This window comes from Phyllopteryx taeniolatus, chromosome 2, assembly GCF_024500385.1.
Source record: "Phyllopteryx taeniolatus isolate TA_2022b chromosome 2, UOR_Ptae_1.2, whole genome shotgun sequence".
NCBI lineage: Eukaryota > Metazoa > Chordata > Actinopteri > Syngnathiformes > Syngnathidae > Phyllopteryx > Phyllopteryx taeniolatus.
The window spans coordinates 28,455,371-28,478,553 of NC_084503.1; the positions used below are offsets into that span (position 1 = coordinate 28,455,371).

General features: G+C 43.5%; 1 protein-coding gene across 1 annotated transcript; it reads left to right on the top strand.

Annotated features, from left to right (window-relative positions):
- The first annotated feature begins 1,534 nt into the window (after positions 1-1,534).
- mmp2 (matrix metallopeptidase 2) lies at positions 1,535-21,681 on the top strand. The gene is made up of 13 exons (XM_061765600.1): positions 1,535-1,872; positions 1,964-2,190; positions 6,965-7,113; positions 9,058-9,186; positions 9,419-9,592; positions 10,796-10,969; positions 12,608-12,781; positions 12,865-13,020; positions 13,099-13,225; positions 15,253-15,389; positions 17,498-17,657; positions 17,739-17,848; positions 20,667-21,681. Exons 1-13 carry the CDS (start codon positions 1,738-1,740, stop codon positions 20,768-20,770), a joined length of 1,956 nt encoding a protein of 651 aa, XP_061621584.1. The 5' UTR covers positions 1,535-1,737; the 3' UTR covers positions 20,771-21,681.
- The last annotated feature ends 1,502 nt before the right edge of the window (positions 21,682-23,183 follow it).

Sequence of the window (23,183 nt, forward strand, 5' to 3'; positions counted from 1 at the left end):
CCAAATGAAATTCAACATCTAAACACATGCATGCAAAAAAAAAACAGTTGATCAAAACACACAACCTGAAGAAACCAATTTACATGCAAATCAAAACCTTATCATCCTTTTTGTCTGCAGAATTGCGCACAAACGCACAGAGGCATTCAATTAAGTTAAGCCCAGCTTCTCTCACAGTTTTTACTGGAAGAGACAATCGGGCCCACGTGCATTTTATTGGCAGTCATTCTGACATTCCGGGCTCTGCGAAGGATCAAGCATCACTTAAGAGGAGACGCCACACATGGAATAAGTGACAGGAGCCTGGATGTTGTCCGTAGAACAAACTCTAATTTCACTTCATAAAACTAACTGTAGCATGGCTAAAGGGGAGAGGGGAGATTGATTTGTATGATACACCACCAAATCTTCTTTGGAAGCAATCGTCTGTCAAAAGTGCTTCAGCTCACTCTATTAGATCTCGTTGTGGCACGTTGGCAGTAATTCGCCACAAGAGCAGAAACAAGCGGATGTCAAGGGGAGATGGACTTAATCCGAAATGTATGCCAGGAATCTGAAGTACAGTAGAGGAGACGCACTATCGGGGCCTGCATTTGGAGGTGCAAGGCATACTTTGGCCACCAGAGGACAGTAAAGTTATGTTAGAAATTGCTTCACAGTAAATCTTTATTATTATTCGTCATGCATTTATTCATAAATTAAATCACCATTGAAAAGAGCATTTTGAGTTCACTTGGGTTATAGTTTTCTGACATTTACATTTGTTTGATGATCTTCAAAATTTAAGTGGGAAACTATGCAAAAATATATGAATTTGAGAAAGGGGCCAGTCGTTTTTCACGACAATCTATATGTAATATACAAAAAAATCCATTGATTCATCATTTGTCTATACTACTTATGCTGTTTGAGATTGTAGGGATGTGCGTAAAATCACTTAGTAATACAATCCATTTATTAATAATTTAATTTTTGAAATTAATTCTTTTAATAAATGAATTAACCAACTGGGCAGCACGGTACATGACTGGTAAGAGCGTCTGCCTCACAGTTCTGAGGACCAGGGTTCAAACCCCGGCCCCGCCTGTGTGGAGTTTGCATGTTCTCCGGGATTTCTCCGGGCACTCCGGTTTCCTCCCACATCCCAAAAACATGCATGGTAGGTTAATTGACAACTCTAAATTGCCCATAGGTGTGAATGTGAGTGTGAATGGTTGTTTGTTTGTATGTGCCCTGCGATTGGCTGGCAACCAGTTCAGGGTGTACCCCGCCTCCTGCCCGATGATAGCTGGGATAGGCTCCAGCACGCCCGCAACCCTAGTGAGGAGAAGCGGCTCAGAAAATGGATGGATGGATATAATTAACCAACTGTACGACAAATGCAAATGCAATGAAACAAATTTAAATGAAAAGTATTCCTGGACTCTGGATAAATGCTTATGGGGCCGGATCAAAGAATGCAAAGGGCCTTACGTGGCCCTCGGGGCATACTTTGTCCACCCCTTAGACAGTCACTACCTCCTACTTTCAGCTCTGCTTTCTTCACGGCTCCGAGGCTGCACACAAAGAAGGAAGAAAAAAAGTGCAAGTGTCGGCAAAAAATGAGAAAGTTGTGAAAGCTTGAGGTGCAAGGAAAAAGAAAGAAAGAAAAAAACTGCAGAAGAGCAGAGGCGACCCATGCAGGAGGACCTTCGAGAAACTTTGAACAACTTTTAAGGACACTTGAAGTTTTTCAAAATGGATTATGTGTCCATTTTTGTGAGTGTGTTTTTGCTCCACTTCATCCACTTTAAATCGACGTCTGCTGCCCCTTCTCCTATCATCAGATTTCCTGGAGATGATACTCCCAGGACAGACAAAGAGGTTGCACTGGTAAGCTTCTTTTAGTCTTCTTTTGCAACAAAAAAGCTATTTTGTTTTACATATGTACCCATTTTCCACTTATTTTTCCTCCGTTTTGTAGCGTTACCTGAACAAGTTCTATGGGTGCCCGCAAGACAGATGCAACCTGATGGTGCTCAAGGACACCTTAAAGAAAATGCAAAAGTTCTTCTCCCTGCAAGAGACTGGTGAGATCGACGCCAAGACCGTAGAGATCATGAAGAAGCCCCGCTGTGGTGTGCCAGATGTTGCCAACTACAACTTCTTCCACAGAAAACCACTGTGGCAGAAGAAAGACATTACCTACAGGTCAGACCATGGACTTTTAAGGACATCTTTAAATGTTGAAATTTTGAATGTGAACCTTGAAAATGTTTAAAATGCCAGAACATGATGAAAACTGGAAAAATTCTAAAATACTAATAGTTTCTATGCTAACATATAGCAAGTTAACGACCTGAATTAAGTGACTCTTGCCCAGTCGTCCAGTGTCATTTTGAATAAAAATATATCAAATGCTAACATGCTAACAGTTGGTATGTTAACATACAGCAAGCTATCAGTCCGAGTAAAGAAAATGCCAAGACAGCTCGATCAGCCCTGCATAGATCTTGTTCTCTATTCAGCTATTGTTTCTGAGGGTTAAGGACATTTTAAAATGCAAGCAGTTGTTACGCTAACATATTGCATGATAGAAATCTTAGTCGAGAAAATGCTAAGGTCAGTTGATACGTAAGGATTTTACATCTTACCCTGTAGTTGAGTGTCATTTCAAATGAAAATTAAACAAAGGTTAACATGCTAACAGTTGGCATTCTAGCGTACAGCAAGATAGCAAGCAGTCTGAGGAAATAAAGATCCATCCATCAATCCATTTTCTAACGCTTATCCGAGGTCGGGTCGTGGGGGCAGTAGCTTTAGCAGGGACGCCCAGACTTTCCTCTCCCCAGCCACTTCATCCAGATCTTCCGTGGGGGATCCCGAGGCGTTCCCAGGCCAGCCGAAGGACGTAGTCCTGGGTCGTCCTCGCTCCTCCACGCGATGTGTAGGAGCGGCGGCTCTACTCTAAGATCCTCCCGGATGACCGAGCTTCTCACCCTATCTCTAAGGGAGAGCTCAGACACCCTGCGGAGGAAACTCATTTCGCCCGATTGTATCCGGGATCTTGTTCTTTCGGTCACAACCCACAGATCGTGACCATAGGTGAGGGTAGGAACGTAGATCGACCGGTAAATCGAGAGCTTCGCCTTTCGGCTTAGCTCCTTCTTTACCACAACGGATCGATACAAAGTCCGCATCACTGCAGACGACGCACCGATCCGCCTGTCGATCTCCCGTTCCATCCTTCCCTCACTCGTAAACAAGACCCTAAGATACTTTAACTCCTCCACTTGGGGCAGGATCTCATCCCCGACCTGGAGAGGGCACGCCACCCTTTTCCGACTGAGGACCATGGTCTCAGATTTGGAAGTGCTGATTCTCATCGCAGCCGCTTCACACTCAGCTGTGAACTGCTCTAGTGAGAGTTGGAGATCAGTGACAAAGGGCAGCCTTGGTGGAGTCCAACCCTCATTGGAAACGAGTCCGACTTACTGCCGGGTATGCGGACCAAACTCTGACTCCGGTCGTAAAGGGACCGAACAGCCCGTATCAAGGGGTTCGGTACCCCATACTTCCGAAGCACCCCCCGACAGGACCCCCCGAGGGACACGTTCGAACGCCTTCTCCAAGTCCACAAAACACATGTAGACTGGTTGGGGGAACTCCCATGCACCCTCGAGGACCCTGCCGAGGGTGTAGAGCTGGTCCACTGTTCCACGGCCAGGACAAAAACCACACTGATCCTCCTGAATCTGAGTTTTGACTTCGCGATGAACCCTCCTCTCCCGTACCCCTGAATAGACCTTACCAGGGAGGCTGAGGAGTGTGATCCCCCTGTAGTTGGAACACACCCTCCGGTCCCCCTTCTTACAAAGGGGGACCACCACCCCAGTCTGCCAATCCAGAGGCACTGTCCCCTATGTCCACGTGATGTTGCAGAGGCGTGTTTACCAGGACAGCCCGACAACATCCAGAGCCTTGTGGAACTCGGGGCGAATCTCATCCACTCCCGGGACCTTGCCACCGAGATGCTTTTTAACCACCTCGGTGACCTCAACCCCAGAGATAGGAGAGCCCGCCTCAGAGAACCCAGACTCTGCTCCTTCATGGGAAGGCGTGTCGGCGGAATTGAGGAGGTCTTCGAAGTATTCTCCCCACCAGCTTACAACGTCCCGAGTTGAGGTCAGCAGCGCCCCATCCCCACTATGCACAGTGTTGATGGTGGACTGCTTCCCCCTCCTGAGACGCCGGATGGTGGACAAGGATTTCCTCAAAGGCGTCCAGAACTCTTTCTCCATGGCCTCACCGAACTCCTCCCATACCCAAGTTTTTGCTTCAGCGACCACTAAAGCTGCATTCCGCTTGGCCAGCCGGTACCCATCAGCTGCCTCAGGAGTTCCACAGGCCAAAAAGGCCCGATAGGACTCCTTCTTCAGCTTGACGCCATCCCTCACCGTTGGTGTCCACCAACGGGTTCGGGGATTGCCACCAGGACAGGCACCGACCCCCTCTCTGGGCAGCCGTGGCCTAATGGTTAAGATCATCGCCTGCCACTTTCTGGGACCTAGGTTCAAGACCCCGACTGGACCATCCGCCAACATCCCCTGGACTCACGGCTGTGGTGTCCTTGAGCAAGACACTGATACCCCGAAATGCTCCCCGGGCGCTTCAGCTGCCCCCTGCTCCAGTGTGTTCTACTAACATGTGTATGTGTGTTGGCTGTGATGGGTAAAATGCAGAGGACAAGTTTCATGTGCATGCATGCATGTTCATGACAATAAAAGGTGATTCTTCTTCTTCCTACGGCTACAGCTCCGGTCAGCTGCCTCAGCAATGGAGGCGCGGAACATGGTCCACTCGGACTCGATGTCCCCCGCCTCCCCCGGAACATGAGCAAAGTTATGTCGGGGGTGGGATTTGAAACTCCTTCTGACAGGAGATTCTGCCAGACGTTCCCAGCAGACCCTCACAATACGTTCGGGCCTGCCACATCAGACCGGCATCTTCCCCCACCATCGGAGCCAACTCACCACCAGGTGGTGATCAGTTGACAACTCCGCCGCTCTCTTCACCCGAGTGTCCAAGACATGCGGCCGCAAGTCCGATGACACAACCACAAAGTCGATCATCGAACTGCGACCTAGGGTGTCCTGGTGCCAAGTGCACGTGTGAACACCCTTATGCTTGAAAATGGTGTTCCTTATGGACAATCTATGATGAGCACAGAAGTCCAATAACAGAACACCACTCGGGTTCTGATCAGGGGGACGTTCCTCTCAATCACGCCCTTCCAGGTCTCACTGTCATTGTCAACGTGAGCATTGAAGTCCCCCAGCAGAACGATGGAGTCACCAGCGGGAGCGCTCTCCTGCAACCCCTCTAAGGACTCCAAAAAGGGTGGGTACTCTGAACTGCTGTTTGGTGCATAGGCACAAACAACAGTCAGGACCCGTCCCCCCACCCAAAGGCGGAGGGAGGCTACCCTCTCTTCCACCGGGGTGAACCCCAACATATAGGCGCCGAGCAGGGGGGCAATAAGTATACCCACACCTGCTCGCTGCCTCTCACCGTGGGCAACTCCAGAGCGGAAGAGAGTCCAACGCCTCTCGAGAGGACTGGTACCAGAGCCCAAGCTGTGTGTGGAGGCGAGTCCGACTATATCTAGTCGGAACTTATCGACCTCACACACCAGCTTGGGCTCCTTCCCTGCCAGAAAGGTGACATTCCACGTCCCTAGAGCCACCTTCTGTCGCCAAGGTCCCTGCCTTCGGCCACCGCCCAGCTCACAATGCACCCGACCCCTATGGCCCCTCCCACAGGTGGTGAGCCCATGGGAAGGGGACCCATGTTACCCTTTTGGGCTATGCCCAGCCGGGCTCCATGGGTGCAGGCCCGGGCACCAGGCGCTCGCCTTCGAGCCCCACCACCAGGCCTGGCTCCAGAGGGGGGCCCCGGTGACCCGCGTCTGGGCAAGGGAAACCTAGATCCATTAATAGTTTTTATCATAGGGGTCTTTTAGCCGTGCTTTGTCTGGTCCCTCACCTCGGACCTGTTTGCCATGGGTGACCCTACCAGGTCCCAGACAACTTAGCTCCTAGGATCATTGGGACACACAAACCACTCCACCACGATAAGGTGACGGCTTCCAGGAGGGGAGACATATCGATAAGAATTTTATATCTTGTCCGGTATTCAGGTGTCTAATGAGAATGTATTAAATGCTAACATACAGATCTAGTAAAACAGCCACCTGTGTAGAGGAAGTTGATAAGATTTAAAATGTGTCCCTTGTTCGAGTATCATATAGAATTGATAAAATACTAGCATGCTAACAGTTTTTATGCTAATAGAAAGCAAGATCGCAACTGGAGTAACAAAAGCACTAAAGCAGATTGGTAAGGATTTTACATCTTGTCCTATAGTCAGGTACTATTTATAATGACAAATGACGAAATGCTAACATATTATCACTTGGCATGCCAACATAAAGCAAGATGGTGACTAAACAAACGTCCAAAACCATGCTCACACGTAAACAGTCCCTGAAGGGGCCTTTTAAAACCAAAAATGGCTGGTCTAGAATTTGTTCGCATATTCAAGCGGACCTCGACTTGGCCCCGTTTAACCCTCCGCACTTAAACAGCCCCTCCCTCAACATTCCCGAACACCCCCCACATCTGACCCCCACTACCCACTGGGCCATGACACTGTTATTTTTACTAACACCAGTATTGTTATGCAGTAAGCGTGTGTCAGGACTTGTGTTTGAAGGTTTACAAAAATATGCAGTTGGTTTTACCAGATCAGTGCTTTTATGTCCCATCTCATCTGCTGCCTGCTGCATTTTTCGCCAAATGATTCATGGTCATGTTGTTGGCTGGAACCCCCTTCCACACTCCCCCCCTCCAGCCGAATTCTTCCGTAATCTTTGTTTCTTTGAGACCGTCGTTGCATCTTCTTGAAACAACATAATTCTCTGCAGAATCCTCGGTTACTCTCCAGATCTGGACGAGGAAGTCATCAACGATGCTTTCTTCCGAGCCTTCAAAGTGTGGAGTGACGTCACGCCACTCTCGTTCAGTCGCCTCATGGACGGAGAGGCTGACATTATGATCAATTTTGGCCGCAACGGTATGAAAAAACGCACTCCAGTGATATCCTGGCCACATCAGCTTCATAGTTGTAACAATATGTAAAATTTATTTAAACAACAAATAAATGCAGAAATTGTTAAGAGATAAGTTAATACAAGTAATGTCAAGCAGCTATTCACAATACTGTACAACAATTGGAAATACCCCCCACCCAAAAAAAATAATTGTTTGAAATTGTTTTGCACTCGCACACCAAGCATACATCCATCCATTTTCTGAGCCGCTTCTCCTCACTAGGAGCCTATCCCAACTGTCATCGGGCAGGAGGCGGGGTACACCCTGAACTGGTTGCCAGCCAATCGCAGGGCACATAGAAACAAACAACCATTCGCACTTACAGTCATGCCTACGGGCAATTTAGAATCTCCAATTAATGCATGTTTTTGGGATGTGGGAGGAAACCGGAGTGCCCGGAGAAAACCCACGCAGGCACGGGGAGAACATGCAAACTCCACACAGGCGGGGCCGGGGATTGAACCCGGGTCCTCAGAACTGTGAGGCTGACTCTCTAACCAGTCGTCCACCGTGCCGCCGAATCACATGCAGGGACCAAAAAAAACAAAAAAAAAGAAAAAAGTCTCCTGTGTTAATAAATGGAATGCCCCCAGTCAATCGCATGCTGCACCATCCACTTGAATAAATCATTGCCTCCGCTCTAGATAATAGATTGTTTGAGGAGAGGTTTGGGGAGGGATGACCCGCATATATTCAATTATACACCTATTGTAAATATTTGAAAAAGAGTTCCTGTAATTAACTTAAAACATTTGAATATCACTACATGTACAATATTTGGCTCAAATAAAAGGCGTCTCCACTTCCTCCACTTGAAAAAAATAAATGCCTCCAGTCTTACTACACACATTGCCCCCAATTAATCTGAGTGTATCGTTCACGCTTGAATAAATCAATACTCCTGTTTGAATAGACACTGTGCCCCAAAAAATTGCCAGTTCACTTGAATAAATAAATGCCACATCTCAAATAGACAACTTTCAGCTCGAGGGAAACAAATAGCAGATGGTGCCACAACTGTAGTTACTTTAACTCGGACTGATATCGCCATAAAAATGCATTTGTAAAAATAATACCTGTAATAGGCGGCACGGTGGCCGACTGGTTAGAGCGTCAACCTCACAGTTCTGAGGTGCGGGGTTCAATCCCCGTCCCCGCCTGTGTGGAGTTTGCATGTTCTCCCCGTGCCTGCGTGGGTTTTCTCCGGGCACTCTGGTTTCCTCCCACATCCCAAAAACATGCATTAATTGGAGACTCTAAATTGCCCGTATGCATGACTGTGAGTGCGAATGGTTGTTTGTTTCTATGTGCCCTGCGATTGGCTTGCAACCAGTTCAGGGTGTACCCCGCCTCCTGCCCGATGACAGCTGGGATAGGTTCCAGCACGCCCGCGACCCTAGTGAGGAGAAGCGGCTCAGATAATGGATGGATGGATGAATACCTGTAATAGATGTTTGATACTCACCTTAGTTGCGTGAGCATATGCTTTTCCACAGATCCTGTAAAGTGACCTTTTTAAATTACATGCCACAATTGGTTAATCTTGCACTGGAATAAATTAATGCCATACCTCAAATAAATGTCTCCTTTTTTTCAAAGTCAAGGAAGATAACTGGTGGTGCTACAACACTGCTCTAACAACTTTTACCATGACGAAAAATATTATGTGTCCTGGTCGATATCATTATCACAACGCAGATGATCAAGCACAGCGTACATGACATGTATAAAGCTGAAGTTTACGGTGGAATTTAATTATTAATTATCCAGTGAATTGAAAAAAAGTGACTAAATCTCCAAACCATCAGCAATATATTACTCACACTATACTGTGTGGCATTTGTAATGTTGACTATTGCCAACGTCCAATCCTGTAGTATTGTATTATAAACTGTGTCATCAACAGAGCACGGCGATGGTTACCCATTTGATGGCAAAGATGGCCTCTTGGCTCACGCCTTCGCTCCCGGACCAGGAATAGGCGGCGACTCTCACTTTGACGATGATGAGCAGTGGACGCTTGGAGAGGGCCAAGGTAAAACTGCCAAAATTCTGCATCTCATCCGCAGCAAAGTACAGCTGACATGCACATTACGACAGCGCCCATACAACGCCAACAAATGTAATTGTATGAACTTTCTGGCACTGCTGCATGCATAAATCCTTCGCCTATCTGGAAGGTGAACAGAACACAAAAACTCCCTTTTGCAGCAACTGACCCAGATGACTTAGAGACAGTTTAAACCTATTGGTTCTCTTTCCATCAGTGGTAAAGGTGAAATTCGGCAGTGCAGATGGAGAGTTCTGCAAATTCCCCTTCCTGTTCCAAGGCACCGAGTACAACAGCTGCACCTCTCAGGGCCGTGACGACGGCTTCTTGTGGTGCTCCACCACTTACAATTTTGACGAAGATGGCAAATATGGCTTCTGTCCTCACGAATGTAAGTCATAGCCTTGTTTGGCCTGAGAGACCAAATCGTATTGAATTATTTCTGCTGTGTAAGACTAACAGAAAGTAGGCTGGGTCGCTTTGCCAGAAAAGCATTTTTTTCTGTTGGTTTTAGAGGGGACTTGTGGTGGGTTTCTTTCTAAAGATACTGCCCCACTTTAGGAAACTGGGATTTATCAAACATCATTTTTATCTGTGTTCCTTGTTTGAACATGCCTGTCATAGCTATGTGCCAAACGTGTTTCATACGACGTTAACATGAGTGGGGCCAATTCATTCTCGAGCTTTCTATTGATGTTTTTGGGGGGATTACATCAAGAACCGTTTGCCTTCTTAACGAAAGCATTGTACACACACAGCGTTTTTTAACATCTTAACTGATTTTTAAAATGTTAGCGACTATAATCACATTTTTCTCCGTGGAACTTATCCTCAGATTTTTGTGGGGGAAAAATAACACCTGTTTGCATGTTTTTGTACTTTTTCCATAATGTCCTAAAATGCCACAAGATGGCGTCAAAGCCCAGGCTAATAGGAAAGTAGTAATTGTTGTCAAGAAAGTATTGAGTATATAGAAAATATTGAGTATATAGTTATTTGTATGTCATGGAGTAGCCCATGTTTAGCTTGGGTTGTTTGATGGAAGTTGCAGTGTCTTCACTGCATGTACATGCGTACTTCCGCAGCATTAATTCGAAATCAAATCATCTGTAAGCCATTTATTTTTAAGATATGTCGATTCCTCACCCTTTTTTGCAATTTGCGACAGGTCTTGGTCCCTATCCCCTGCAAATAGTGTGCGTTTAACGTATACAAACACTCAGCACAACCAATTGACCCTCTGTGCACGGCATCAGCGTGAGCCTTTGGTCGCTTTATGATTCGATTTCAGCTCACAGTCACAGAGTTCATGTCTTGGCCAAACTTGGTGTTGATTTGCGATCATAAATGGTCGTGACTCGTGATTTAACATTTACAATTGTCAGCCATGGCCATTTACAGAGTATATCGGGGAGGCAAAATCACTCTAAACACATCCCAAACCACAGGACAATCTTTCCTGATAATCTTCAGAGATCTCCGAGAGATTGGCTTTTGCTAACTTTGATGGCAAAGAGAGGGAAAATGCTCAAATTTGGCCTGATTGGTGGTATGTGTGACTATCGCTTCGTTTCTCTGAACCTTTGTATTGCAGTGCTCTTCACCCTGGGTGGAAATGGCGATGGCGCGCCATGTAAATTCCCCTTCACCTTCCAGGGCGAGAAGTATGACGGCTGTACCACCACGGGTAGAGATGACGGCTATCGCTGGTGTGCTACAACCGAGAACTATGACCAGGACAAAACCTACGGCTTCTGCCCTGAAACTGGTTGGTGGTGCCTTCTTATTTCAGATTTTATCAGCTTTGTTTGCAGGACGGTAGACTGCCTTGATGGGTGTTATCCTCTCCAGGGAAGTTTCATTTGCGGTTTTCCGGTCTTGTTCATGGTCTGCCAAAGGCATGTGAAAATATTTCAATGTGCTTATTTTCCACTTGGTCAAGTGGGACTGTTTTTAAGGTTGTGAGAGAATCAGGGTGATAGTGAAGTATGACCACTGGGGTTTCTGTGTGGTTAGCACATTTGCCTTATAGTGAGAAGCTTCTGGGTTTCAATCTCACATGGGCTATGTGAAAGTTGTGGTTAGTGCGTCTGCCTCACGGTTATGAGGTTCTGGGTTTGAATCTCGGCTCTTGACCCTCTGCACTGTCATGAACGGAACAGCGGATAGGACCCAAAAATGCACGACTCCAAAACAGATGGACAGTTTCCAAAAAGAGAGGTTTAATAGACGGGCATAGGTCGGTACACAGGCAGGCAATCCAAGAAAGGCAACAGTATCCAAAAACATGAGGCAAAGAGGCAAGGTCGATAATCGGAACAGGGTCAAGCCTTACTGTGAGTCTATGACGTGGAAACAAGGAATGCTGGAACACGACAACAAGGTACAACGAACTGGCAACGAGAGGGAATGAGACACGAGGTTAAATACAATAGGTAATTAGGGTGAACGAGGCACAGGTGGTGAAGATGCTCACAGGAGTAGGTGTGTGTGAAACAGGGAGGGGGCGACAAAACCCGGAACACACACACACACATGACATGCACGTTATCCTGCTTGTGTGGGTTATCTGTGTGGGTTTCTCTGGCTTCCTCGCATATTCTCAAAATGTATATGTTACATAAATAAAGAACTCTGAATTGTTGGTAGGAGGAAGCCCAGGTAGTTAGACTGTTGGCACTGCCCCATTCACTAGTATCAAGTTACCCACGAAGCCATGTTGTCTCTGGTGAAAGTTTACAAAACTATCTGTCGTAAAATGCGTACTGCAGAGTCAGCTGTTGGTGTTGGTGTTCGGCTCGCCATCTGCATGTGTCTTCAAAAAGTCAATCCATCGCTTTTTTATTTCCTCATTTTTTGGGAGCTTAACAGAAAGTCACTGAGCAGTTCTGTAATTTGAGGCATCCAGCGAAGACACATTTTTGTTGTGTAGCCATCGTTAGCTTGATAACTGCAAGCTGGAGTGTAAATGGGCCTTATTATGGACGCTAAGCACAGCAAACTCACAACGGAGCAGCCAAAAGAAATGATGACACTTTGCACTTATATAGTGGGTGAGGGAACCCTCACTAGAAAGTATACACCGTGTTTTAGCCCCACCCACAAAATCAGGAAAATTCAAATGGATGCTTAAGCTTTAGCTCAACAGTTCAGCACTATATTGTTATAAGTCTGCATATATTTTCAGCAATTATCTTCAAACATATTTAATATATTTAGAAACAAAACAATGATATCTGCTAGAGCACCTTAAAACATTCATTAGACACATGAAAGTCTTAAGGCAATGACTTTTGTGTCATTGTCATGGTTAAACATCAAACTGCATAGGGAAAATCACTTTGTTTTTTTGTTTGTCTAACATGTGGTTGTCATAAAAGTATTTAAAAGAATCGTTCTTTTGCAGCCATGTCAACTGTGGGAGGTAACAGTGAAGGCAGCCCCTGTGTCTTCCCGTTCACCTTCCTGGGAGACACCTACGAGTCTTGCACCACGTCCGGACGCAGTGATGGCAAGATGTGGTGCGGTACAACCAGGAGTTACGATGATGACCGCAAGTGGGGTTTCTGCCCAGATCAAGGTAGTGACCAATGAATGCATATCCAATCACTGACTCCTATCTGCAAAATAAATATCACATTTCATTACGTGGATTGTTTTCAGGATACAGTTTATTCCTGGTGGCTTCTCATGAGTTTGGCCATGCCCTTGGCTTGGAGCACTCTGAAGACCCTGGTGCACTGATGGCCCCCATCTATACCTTCACCAAGGACTTCCGACTCTCTAGCGATGATATTAAGGGCATCCAGGAGCTCTATGGTGGGAAGGAAATACCATACCATCACAGACTGGTTTTATTATAGTCTGGGGAATAACGATTTAGCCTTATATTTACAGGCATTCCCACAGACAAGCCTCTACCTCCAACCCAGGGACCCGTGACCCCCATGGACATCTGTAAGGAGCCTGTTACTTTTGATGCTGTTGCCCAAATTAGAGGCGAGACCTTCTTCTTCAAGGACAGGTAAGCGAACAAGAGGTGCAGCATTGTTTTGGACCAAATTTGATTCCAGTAACCACACATATACCAGAGTATTTGCTCCATTAAATGCTGCTGAGTATTCTATATACAATACAGTATATCTATTTAGTCACGCACAGCTGCCACATTCACAGCCCACTCTCATTCTGTTTCATCTTTTAGCCTGATAGATATTTGGGGATTTTTAATTATTTTATCTTGTTATTCTTGTTTACTGTTACTGTCCACTTTGCTGCTTTCAAACCTTATGAAGATCTAATCTAATACTGTGTTTGCTTTTATTCCTTGTTTACCAGAACTGGAATGTCTAACCACTTGACGTTGGTGGTTGGCTTAAGAGTTCGTACTAAAAAAAAACCTACAATACAAATAGCTATTAGCCGTAAATGCTGTGTACACTGCTTAACACGCGCTGGTGTGTAAGCATTTACTCATGCAGCAGTGAAATGCTGCGTTTGTGCATCAGTCTTCTTGAAAATTGTGCAAGCAGTTGCGCATTTTGCTGACTAAGATTTTTTTAGAATGCAAAATAAATACAAGCTTTGATACTTGGGTTTTTGAGTAGTGATTCCAAAGGAAATAGGACAGCCTGACTAAAGAATGAAGTGTTTCTCCTGGACAAGCTAGAGTTTGAATCAAACCAAAATCCTACTCGCAAAATCTGCTTTTACTTCACTACATTTGCTGGATTCAAATTCTTTGTAGGCCTGGAAGACTTTGGCCTGTTGTCTGGAAATCAAGCGGTGCTGCAACTTGATTCCCTGTGACTCATAATGCTTGAGGAGTTCAAGCAGATATTTAGAACAGTCTGATAGCCTAACCTTATTTTTGGTCTTAAGTATAGATATTCTCTTCATGCATTTTTCTCTCATACTAAGTTGCAAGGTCATATCAAGAGTAAATTTTATTGACATTTCAAAATATTTTTCAAAGTGCAGAGAAATGATTTTCAGCTAGCCACTCCACCAGTTCACTGTGTTCACAGGTTCTCTGTTATAACTCTGATAACTGTTTTATAGTTATTCCTTGCTGTTATTGGGGTAAGTTGCACTTGTTTCATGCACAGTTCCCAAAGGGTTTGGAATAACTGTTGGGTTTTATTTTGGTGGTTCAGCGGTCTGGAAAGTACTGAAAACAAAAGAAAAGTTATACCATGACGAGAAAAAAAAAGTATGAGAATGAAGTTTAAATATCACACAATATAGTCACTGCTATACTACTCTACTTCTGGGACATCACTTGAAATTCTACTGAAAAAAAAAAAAAAATGTAATGTTGAGCAAAAAAACGTATGCTGATTACCAAGTCACTGCGTTAATTGTAGTTGCAGTAATATCCTGCCTTTGCTGGCTCCTGTGTTAAACGCATAGGTTGCATATTGCGGATTCGTCACTAATTGTAGCTCTTTTCAACACTGGTATAATGTTGCCATGCATCTAAATGTCAGATTACAGTATGCTGCGTTAGTATGTGAAGGTGGAAACAGTTTTGGCAATATTCTGTCTTTGCTGGGTTCTATCTTAAAAGCAATATTACGGGATATCTGTCTTAAAGAGGCTTAAGGTTGGGAAAAGCTTGCTGTAAATGCAAAGGAGATCTGTTGGAACCTGCAGACGGATTCATTAACATCACATTTAGATCAGCACTGATGCAAGCAAACAGTTTTATTTCTCGATTTGATTTGACACGATTCTTGCTCTACTTTAAAATTAGTATATCCTTTGCCTATTGAAAACTGGGTCAGTGGAAAAGCGTTTGGGAAGCAGTCGTCATTGTTGTTATTGCGTAGCTGTATTGCGAATCCGGGCAAGAAGGGTCTTGTTCCACTGGCGTCGGCAGCCTCGGGTTTTAACGAGAACCAGATGCTCATGAATCACGCCTTTGTGTGCTGACTCGGCCAGTGGAGAAGTCGAACCGACTGCCAACCCCCCTTCAACTCCATACTCTAAAACATTTAGCCCACCCCCACCTCCTACCCTCTTTTTACTTCTCCTCTCTCTTTGTGCCAGGTTCCTGTTCAGGTCAGTAAACTTCAGAAGCAAGCCCAGTGGACCCATGCTGGTGGCCACCTACTGGCCTGACCTGCCCAGCAAGATAGACGCTGTCTATGAAAACCCAGTGGAGGAGAAAACAGTCTTCTTCTCAGGTTGGATGAATAAATGTGCTGATTTCTGGGAATTTTTTATTTTTTTTTTGCATCAGAAACAAATAGTTGTCTTTGCTCCTTAGCCACTGGGTTGACTTTACTTTTTACGGTCAGCCATTTCCATTCTCTGGAACTGTTGGTGTGGATATCCCATATCCCAATATGCACTTATTAGTGGTTCTTTAAACATGCTTTGCATTTGACTTCACCAAATGAACTAGTCAAGCACTACGATAAGCTTTACGTAATACGTATTAGCTGTAAAAACATACCTAGTTTGGCTATATACAAAGGTAGCCATTAACTAATACATAAATAAATGGTTAATTTTGTGTTTATATTATACATTAGATCTCAACTAGGGATGGGCTGTTGATTTTCCTTGGTCAACAGTCATTCATTGTTATTTTTTTGATGGGAATGTTTTGAACTCCTGTTCCAATGCCACGGCCATGTTGAGCAGAATAATTTAGCCCAGTTAAATTTAATCTGAAATCATGTTGGACTTCTTGTTGGACTTCTTTAGACAAACTAGATGAGAGTAAGTCAACAGCACCTCTGCTGGTTGCAGCCATGCACTTTATTTTTCCTCAAATGCATCAAGACGCAATTATCAAAAATCAAATTCCACAAAGTAAAACGACTTTGTTGAATTTACAGCATTTTTATCATAGCATTGAAGGGTCAGCTACAATTGAAATTTACCAACTTCCCCACTAGGTAGAGCACTTCTGCCTAATTGTTTGTAATCCTCGCATCTCCAAAAAACTGCATGTTTTTTTTATGCCATTAACATTGCGCCATCAAAAAGAGCAAGCCATTTTCAACACTTTAGATTGGTCAACAATTTGTAAAAATAAGAGACCTACATTTGGGACTAGACTAACCAATAGTATCGATTTGTGAAAATATATGAAATTGACAACATTTAGACAGGAGGTTTCCGCCCTGCAATGCAAAATATACACACACATCTCATGGCCTGCCATAGATCAAAGATGATGGGAAAACTTTTGACAACTGACATTATTTGATTTATGGTTCTTTGTGCAGTGTTTGCAAATTTTATTTGGTATTAGTACTTGTGATTAAAACATGGGTGCAGGTGGCATCTCACCTCAAAAGCTTTTAGGTTAATGATAGTTTTGTGTTCAAATCATGCCATGCATCATTGGAATTACATGTACACTGTATAGTTGTTCCCAAGGACGCGTTGAGACCACAAGTCATGGTTTTATTCATCCATCCATTTTCTGAGCCGCTTCTCCTCACTAGGGTCGCGGGCGTGCTGGAGCCTATCCCAGCTATCATCGGGCAGGAGGCGGGGTGCACTCTGAACTGGTTGCCAACCAATCGCAGGGCACATACAAACTAACAACCATTCGCATGCACAGTCACACCTACGGGCAATTTAGAGTCTTCAATTAATGCATGTTTTTGGGATGTGGGAGGAAACCGGAGTGCCCGGAGAAAACCCACGCAGGCACGGGGAGAACATGCAAACTCCACACAGGCGGGGCCGGGGAATGAACCCGGGTCCTCAGAACTGTGAGGCAGACGCTCTAACCAGTTGGGCCACCGTGCCCAGGGTTTTATTCATAACAAGTTCAAATGCATGTACTTGTACTAGAATTTGTGATCTGAACATTCTACAAAAATTGTATTTGCTTCTTCAAATTTCAAAATTTTGGGAACATTTAGGTTGTTAATGTAAATTGTTCAACTTTCCTATCGGTAGAGAGCTCTCTAATTGTGTAAACTAGATTTGTATAGAGGGAAGGCAACAGTGAATTATTAAATTAACCACAAAACTTGTCAAAGAAGATACACTAAAAAGCTCACTTTATAGTGTATTTTGTCAATGGTACATACTGTACTTATTGCATGGATTTACAGTTCGCCTACCGTGTTTGCCGAAGCAAGCACAAGATTTATTCATAACAAGTTCACAATTTGCCAGTATTGGTATTTATCAGTACTTGAGGTCTCAACATGGACCAAAAATGGCATTTCTTCTTCAACTTTGACAAATTCATTTCTGTCATTGCAAATCAGATGACCAAGGTACTATGGTTTCTTTTACCCATCGTTGTGCTTATGTCATACAGGCAATGAGATGTGGGTATACAAGGCCGATGAGTTGGAGAGAGGCTACCCCAAGAGGCTCGACACCCTCGGCCTGCCGAGCGACCTGGAACAGATCGACGCCGCTTTCAGCTTTAGGAAGAATAGGAAGACCTACCTCTTTTCTGGGGAGCAATTCTGGAGGTGAGAAACAATATTTGTCACTATCAAATTACCTGGACTGTGATTTCTTGCTAAATTTACTTTTGTATATGTGGCTCGCAGATACGATGAAAATACAAAGACAATGGACAGCGGTTTCCCCAAACTGATTGCTGAATCCTGGAATGGCATCCCAGATGGGGTTGACGCTGCCTTCAGTCTCAATGGAATTGGTAATTTTCCATTTTTCTTGATCATTAGATACATGTTAAAACTCCAATGAGACACAGTACAAGAGCAGTGTCAAACCTGAGATTGGTCGGCGACCAGTCCAGTGTGTACCCTGCCTCTTGCCAAAGCCTGGCTGAATGATGACAAGCGCTATAGGGAATGGATGGATGGAGCTGAATCAAACATATTCTTTTTCCAAAGTTAAAGTATTTCTGATATTTTAAGCCCCATGTACCAACCCACCAATGCGAGCGTAATATCAAAGTAAAGCAACGAATGTCGCACAATTCTTGAAATGATCATCCATATTTGACACCATGCCCTGTCCACAATAGATGGATAGACAGAAAAGCCTGGCAATTTATCATTGCCCATCTGTCAAATGCAGTATACCTGATTCTGATTCGTGCTCATTTGGGTTAATTCCCTGGGAGGAGTAAGCTACAGTACGCGCCCTGGAACACGGTGGCTTCAAGCTAAAACAGACAACTTACTGTTCAATTTGTTGTGCATGGGGCCCCGAGACTTTTTTGTGCATCATATTATGATAAACATGTCCACCAAATTCCGTGTTTTTTGGAGAAACTCGAGTTGGGGCACATTTTTTTGCACAAACACACAAAAACAAAAAGTTTAAAAAGTTTTTCGCCGTATTGAGGCCGCTTTTACTCTCCTCACCTAAGGTACCCTCCCCTATCCTATTTTTTGCCACTTCCAGAGTGATGTTTACATTATGCATAAGTGTAAATAGATAAAGTGATGTAACCAACAAACATGATTGGCTAATTTATTACTATTGCTAAATACGAGGGAATGTATGGTGTCCCTAAGGTGACAAAAAGACGTGATGTCTGCAAAGCATTCCACTATAAAAGCTATGATGAATTCATGAGTTCTCATACAGTAAATAAGCGATCACATTGACCTATTCAGTCAAGTTATTTGTGGGTATGTGTAACGTTGACTACTTCATGCAGTCCACAAGGCAGAAGATGTAATGCTAAATTTGCTTCGGATGGAACAAAAGAACAGTACAGGAAGGTTGAATTTCAGGAATGCATGTCGGTGAAAACCACCTTCAGCCTCCTTTTGAATGGAAATATTTTGCCAGTGGCATGTGACCAGGGGTTTTTTTTGTTTCCATTGCGGCTCTGCTAATACGCACAGTAGCTTGAGCATCTCAGAGTGGATGTCTTGATATAAAGTGAGTCTGTGCTGCTCGACAGACAAGCCTCTGTTTGCAACATTTGGAGAAACCATAACTAGAGTGGCGACTCTGCGTGAGGAGGTTGAGGGGTCAGTGTCATAATAGATCCATCAGAAGGTGCTGTTGGTCTAAAGTCTATGTTATATTTAATAAAGCGTGGGTGGGACGGTGGACGACTAGTGAGCACATATGCCTCACAGTTCTGAGGACCGTGGTTCAATCCCCGGCCCCGACTGTGTGGAGTTTGCATGGTCTCCCCGTGCCTGCGTGAGTTTTCTCCGGGCACTCCGGTTTCCTCCCACATCCCAAAAACATGCATGAATTGGAGACTCTAAATTGCCCGTAGGTGTGAATCTGAGTGTGAATGGTTGTTTGTTTATATGTGCACTGTGATTGGCTGGTGACCAGTTCAGGGTGTACTCCGCCTCTCGCCCAGAGTCAGTTGGGATAGGCTCCAGCACGCCCACGACCCTGGTGTTGATAAACAGTACGGAAAATGGATGGATTTAATAAAGAGCAGTGTCAGAACTAATGTGAGTAAATAAGATTGTCTCCTTGTAGTTTTTAGAGTAATTTCTTTGAGTGTGTGCTGGACGTGACTGATATATGACATTTTCCATCCATCCAGTTTATATACCGCTTATTGTCATTAGGTAGCAGGTTTGCTGGAGTCTAACCCAGCTGGCTTTGGGCAAGAGGCGGGGTACACCCTGAGCTGGTCGCCAGCCAGAGTGCACTTATAGATGTAGACAAACAACCATTCACATTTACATTTACATGGCCAGCTGTGGGCCAATGGTTAAGATCATCGCCTGCCACTGTGTGGGACCTAGGTTCAAGACCCTGACTGCACCATCCGCCAACATCCTCACAGTTGTGGTGTCCTTGCGCAAACCACTGATACCCCGAAATGCTACCCGGGCACTTCAGCTGCCCCCTGCTCCAGTGTGTTACACTAACATGTGTTCACTGTGATGGGTTAAATGCAGAGAACAAATTTCATGTACATGCATGAATGCATGCATGTTCATGACAATAAATGATGGTTCTTCTCTTCTTTAAAACTAAAAACAATTTAGAGTCTTTAATTAACCTAAAATGAAAGTGATACATCCTGACTGAGAGTTAAACTTTGTATGTCAGGGAGGAGCTTCAGTAAATTTAGTCTGGGTTGTTAGTGGAAGTTATGGGGAGCCTTTGCCACAACTCCATGTGCAAATAATCTGTAAACCGTTTATTTTTACGGGTAATGTTTTAAAATGAGTTTGGATTGACATCAACGATGTTTTAAGATCATAGTTTGTTATATATTTATGGTTTAAACTATTGAAATTGGCAATTATAACTATTTTTAGGAGGTGTGTTAGTTACTATTTGGTATTCGCAGCAGGACTCTGTTCCTATCCAGTGACCATTTCCTTGCTGCCCGTAATCTCCTCTTGGATCAAATTTGTCTTTTTTTTTTTTACCAGACCCTCGTTCTCTTTCATTGTTGCTGGTGTTTTTGCAGTTTATCACTGTTCTAACCTTCTGATTTCACCACATTTCCCCTACTAGCTTGTGGTCTCCTGTAGTAAATCTTCATTTTGTGCTATGTGCTTTCTCTTTACCAGAATACAGCTACTTCTTCAAAGGCAACCACTATTTCAAACTGGAGGACAGCAGCTTGAAGATTGTCAAGTTGGGTGAAATCACAAAGGACTGGCTCGGCTGCTGAGCGCATCCGGCTATTTCCTGTGACGAGAACATTGCCACACACTATCAAACTCGACCCGAGACCGCGGCAGTGCACGTTATGTTTTAATCCTGCATTGGAGGCCTCCATTGGACTTTCTACACAGCGAAACACAGCTTCGTTAAGGTGTGACATTTTATGTGTCACGCCCATGCACATATACTACATCATGTACTCTTTCTTTTGTATTGTTCTTTGGTTTTACTCTAGTTTTTAACTGAGACATCAGGTATGTCCACACTGCATTGAACACAGTGCTTTTAGCATGCTGTGACATGAGTTTGTTGTGAACGGTATGAGGATTCCAGGTTTGGCTTAGATATAGCCAAAGTGTTTTAAGTAGTTTTATAAGAAATGTATCTGTTTTGACTATAGTTGATTTGCTCATGGTTGTGCAATACATTTTAAAAAAATGACTTTTGCACAATCTCTGTGACCGAATATGGTGCTTTAGAAACTTTCTCAAGAAAATGCACACAATGGAGTGTCAAACTAAAGGAAAACCTTCCACAAATGTAGTCATCATCTTCTTTTAATTTGACACTCATTTGTATATACATGCATTTCTATATTCTCGGTAATGTCTGACGGGGGGAATTTCCAGGAGCAATATGTTCAGGCAGACATTACTTTCCTCTTGGTTAGCACTTTGTAGGAGCTTTATTGTTCTAGTTTGGTACAGAGGGATCGAAGGCACGGGTTGCCTCTTAAGGTTGCGTAGGTTTGCTGTATGATGAACTCATGACAACAGTACCACAGTAGTATTGTTAAAAAAATCTTTTTGTTTGTGAGTTTTACCCTCAACTTGTCAATACAATTGTAGTGATTAGTGTTGGTTTCCATGCTTGTGCACTTTGTTACTGTCATCAATAAAGATGGTCATTATAAGGTAATGCGAGATGAGTGTGATTTACATAAATAATTACATCAAACACGAAATAACAGTGATATTAAGTATACTGCCCCAGCATGCCTGTACCTCAGTGTGCAAAGGCTCTACTTTCTGGACCTTATATATATATATATATATATATATATATATATATATATATATATATATATATATATATATATATATATATATATATATATATCAGGAAAATGGGTACACAAAAAGAGAGACAGGCAGAGAGATACAGTATATAGATGTAAAAAACTACGCCATCTTGTGGACATTCTAGTACAAACGTAAACATGGTTTCAACATATCACTGCAACAATTGCTTCGTTATAGCAGGGCATTTTTCACACGTGGATAAAATTGGTTGGTACCCCTCTGTTAATGAAAGAAAACCAACAGTGGTCAGAGAAATAACTTGAATCTGACAAAAGTAATAATAAATACAAATTTAATGAAAATTAACCAATAAAAATCAGACATTGCTTTTGAATTGTGGTTCAACAGAATTATTTTTAAAAACAAACTCATGAAACAGGCGTCTACAAAAATGATGGCAGCCCCTCGAAAAGACTGAAAATAATGTGGCCATAGGGACATGTTCAAACAAGGTGTGTCCTCTTATTAGCATCACATGTGTCTTTAAACTTTTTATCAGTCAGTTGGCCTATTTAAAGGGTGAGAAGTAATCACTGTGCTGTTTGGTGTACTACACTAAACATGGACCAGAGGAAGGAAAGGAGAGAGTTGTCTCAGGAGATTAGTAAGAAAAATATAGACAAGCATTTTAAAGGTAAATGCTACAAGACCATCTGCAAGGAGCTTGATGTTCTTGTGACTACAGTGTGACTACATATTATTCAGAAATTTAGGATCCACGGGACTATAGCCAACCTCCCCAGATGTGGCTGCAGAAGGAACATTGATGACAAATTGAAGAGACAAGAGAATCAAATCTAAAATAAGAGCCAAGAAAAATCTCCAAAGAAATTAAAGGTGAACTCCAAGGTCAAAGTACATCAGTGTTAGATTGCCCCATCCATCACAATTGGACCTTGACACGGAGTAGAAATTGGGGCAATTTGCAATTGTTGCTATTTGTTTAGTCATTGAGGCTTTATAAATAGATATGTTATTAGTTTAGTTGTTAATAGTTTGTTTCTTTGCACATCTAGAAAAGCTCTTGAAAAAAACTATTTAATAAACTACTTGTCAGGAGTGTCACTGTAAGAAGTATTGTACTCTGTACTAGACTACTTAATTGTTATTTTTAACATACTATATTCTGAGGGCTGCTAAAAAAAAATGTACGGTGGGCAGCAAATGGCATCCGGGCAGTATTTTGGACACCTCTGGTTAGAGATGCAAACTGGCCAAACACAACACAAGAAGAAGAAGACGGATTTCAGTAATGCTGTACAAAAAATCTTGACTCTCGTTTTATTTCCTCAGCCTTTATCTGATTCGTCCATATAGTTTGGTCAAACTTGGTTCAAA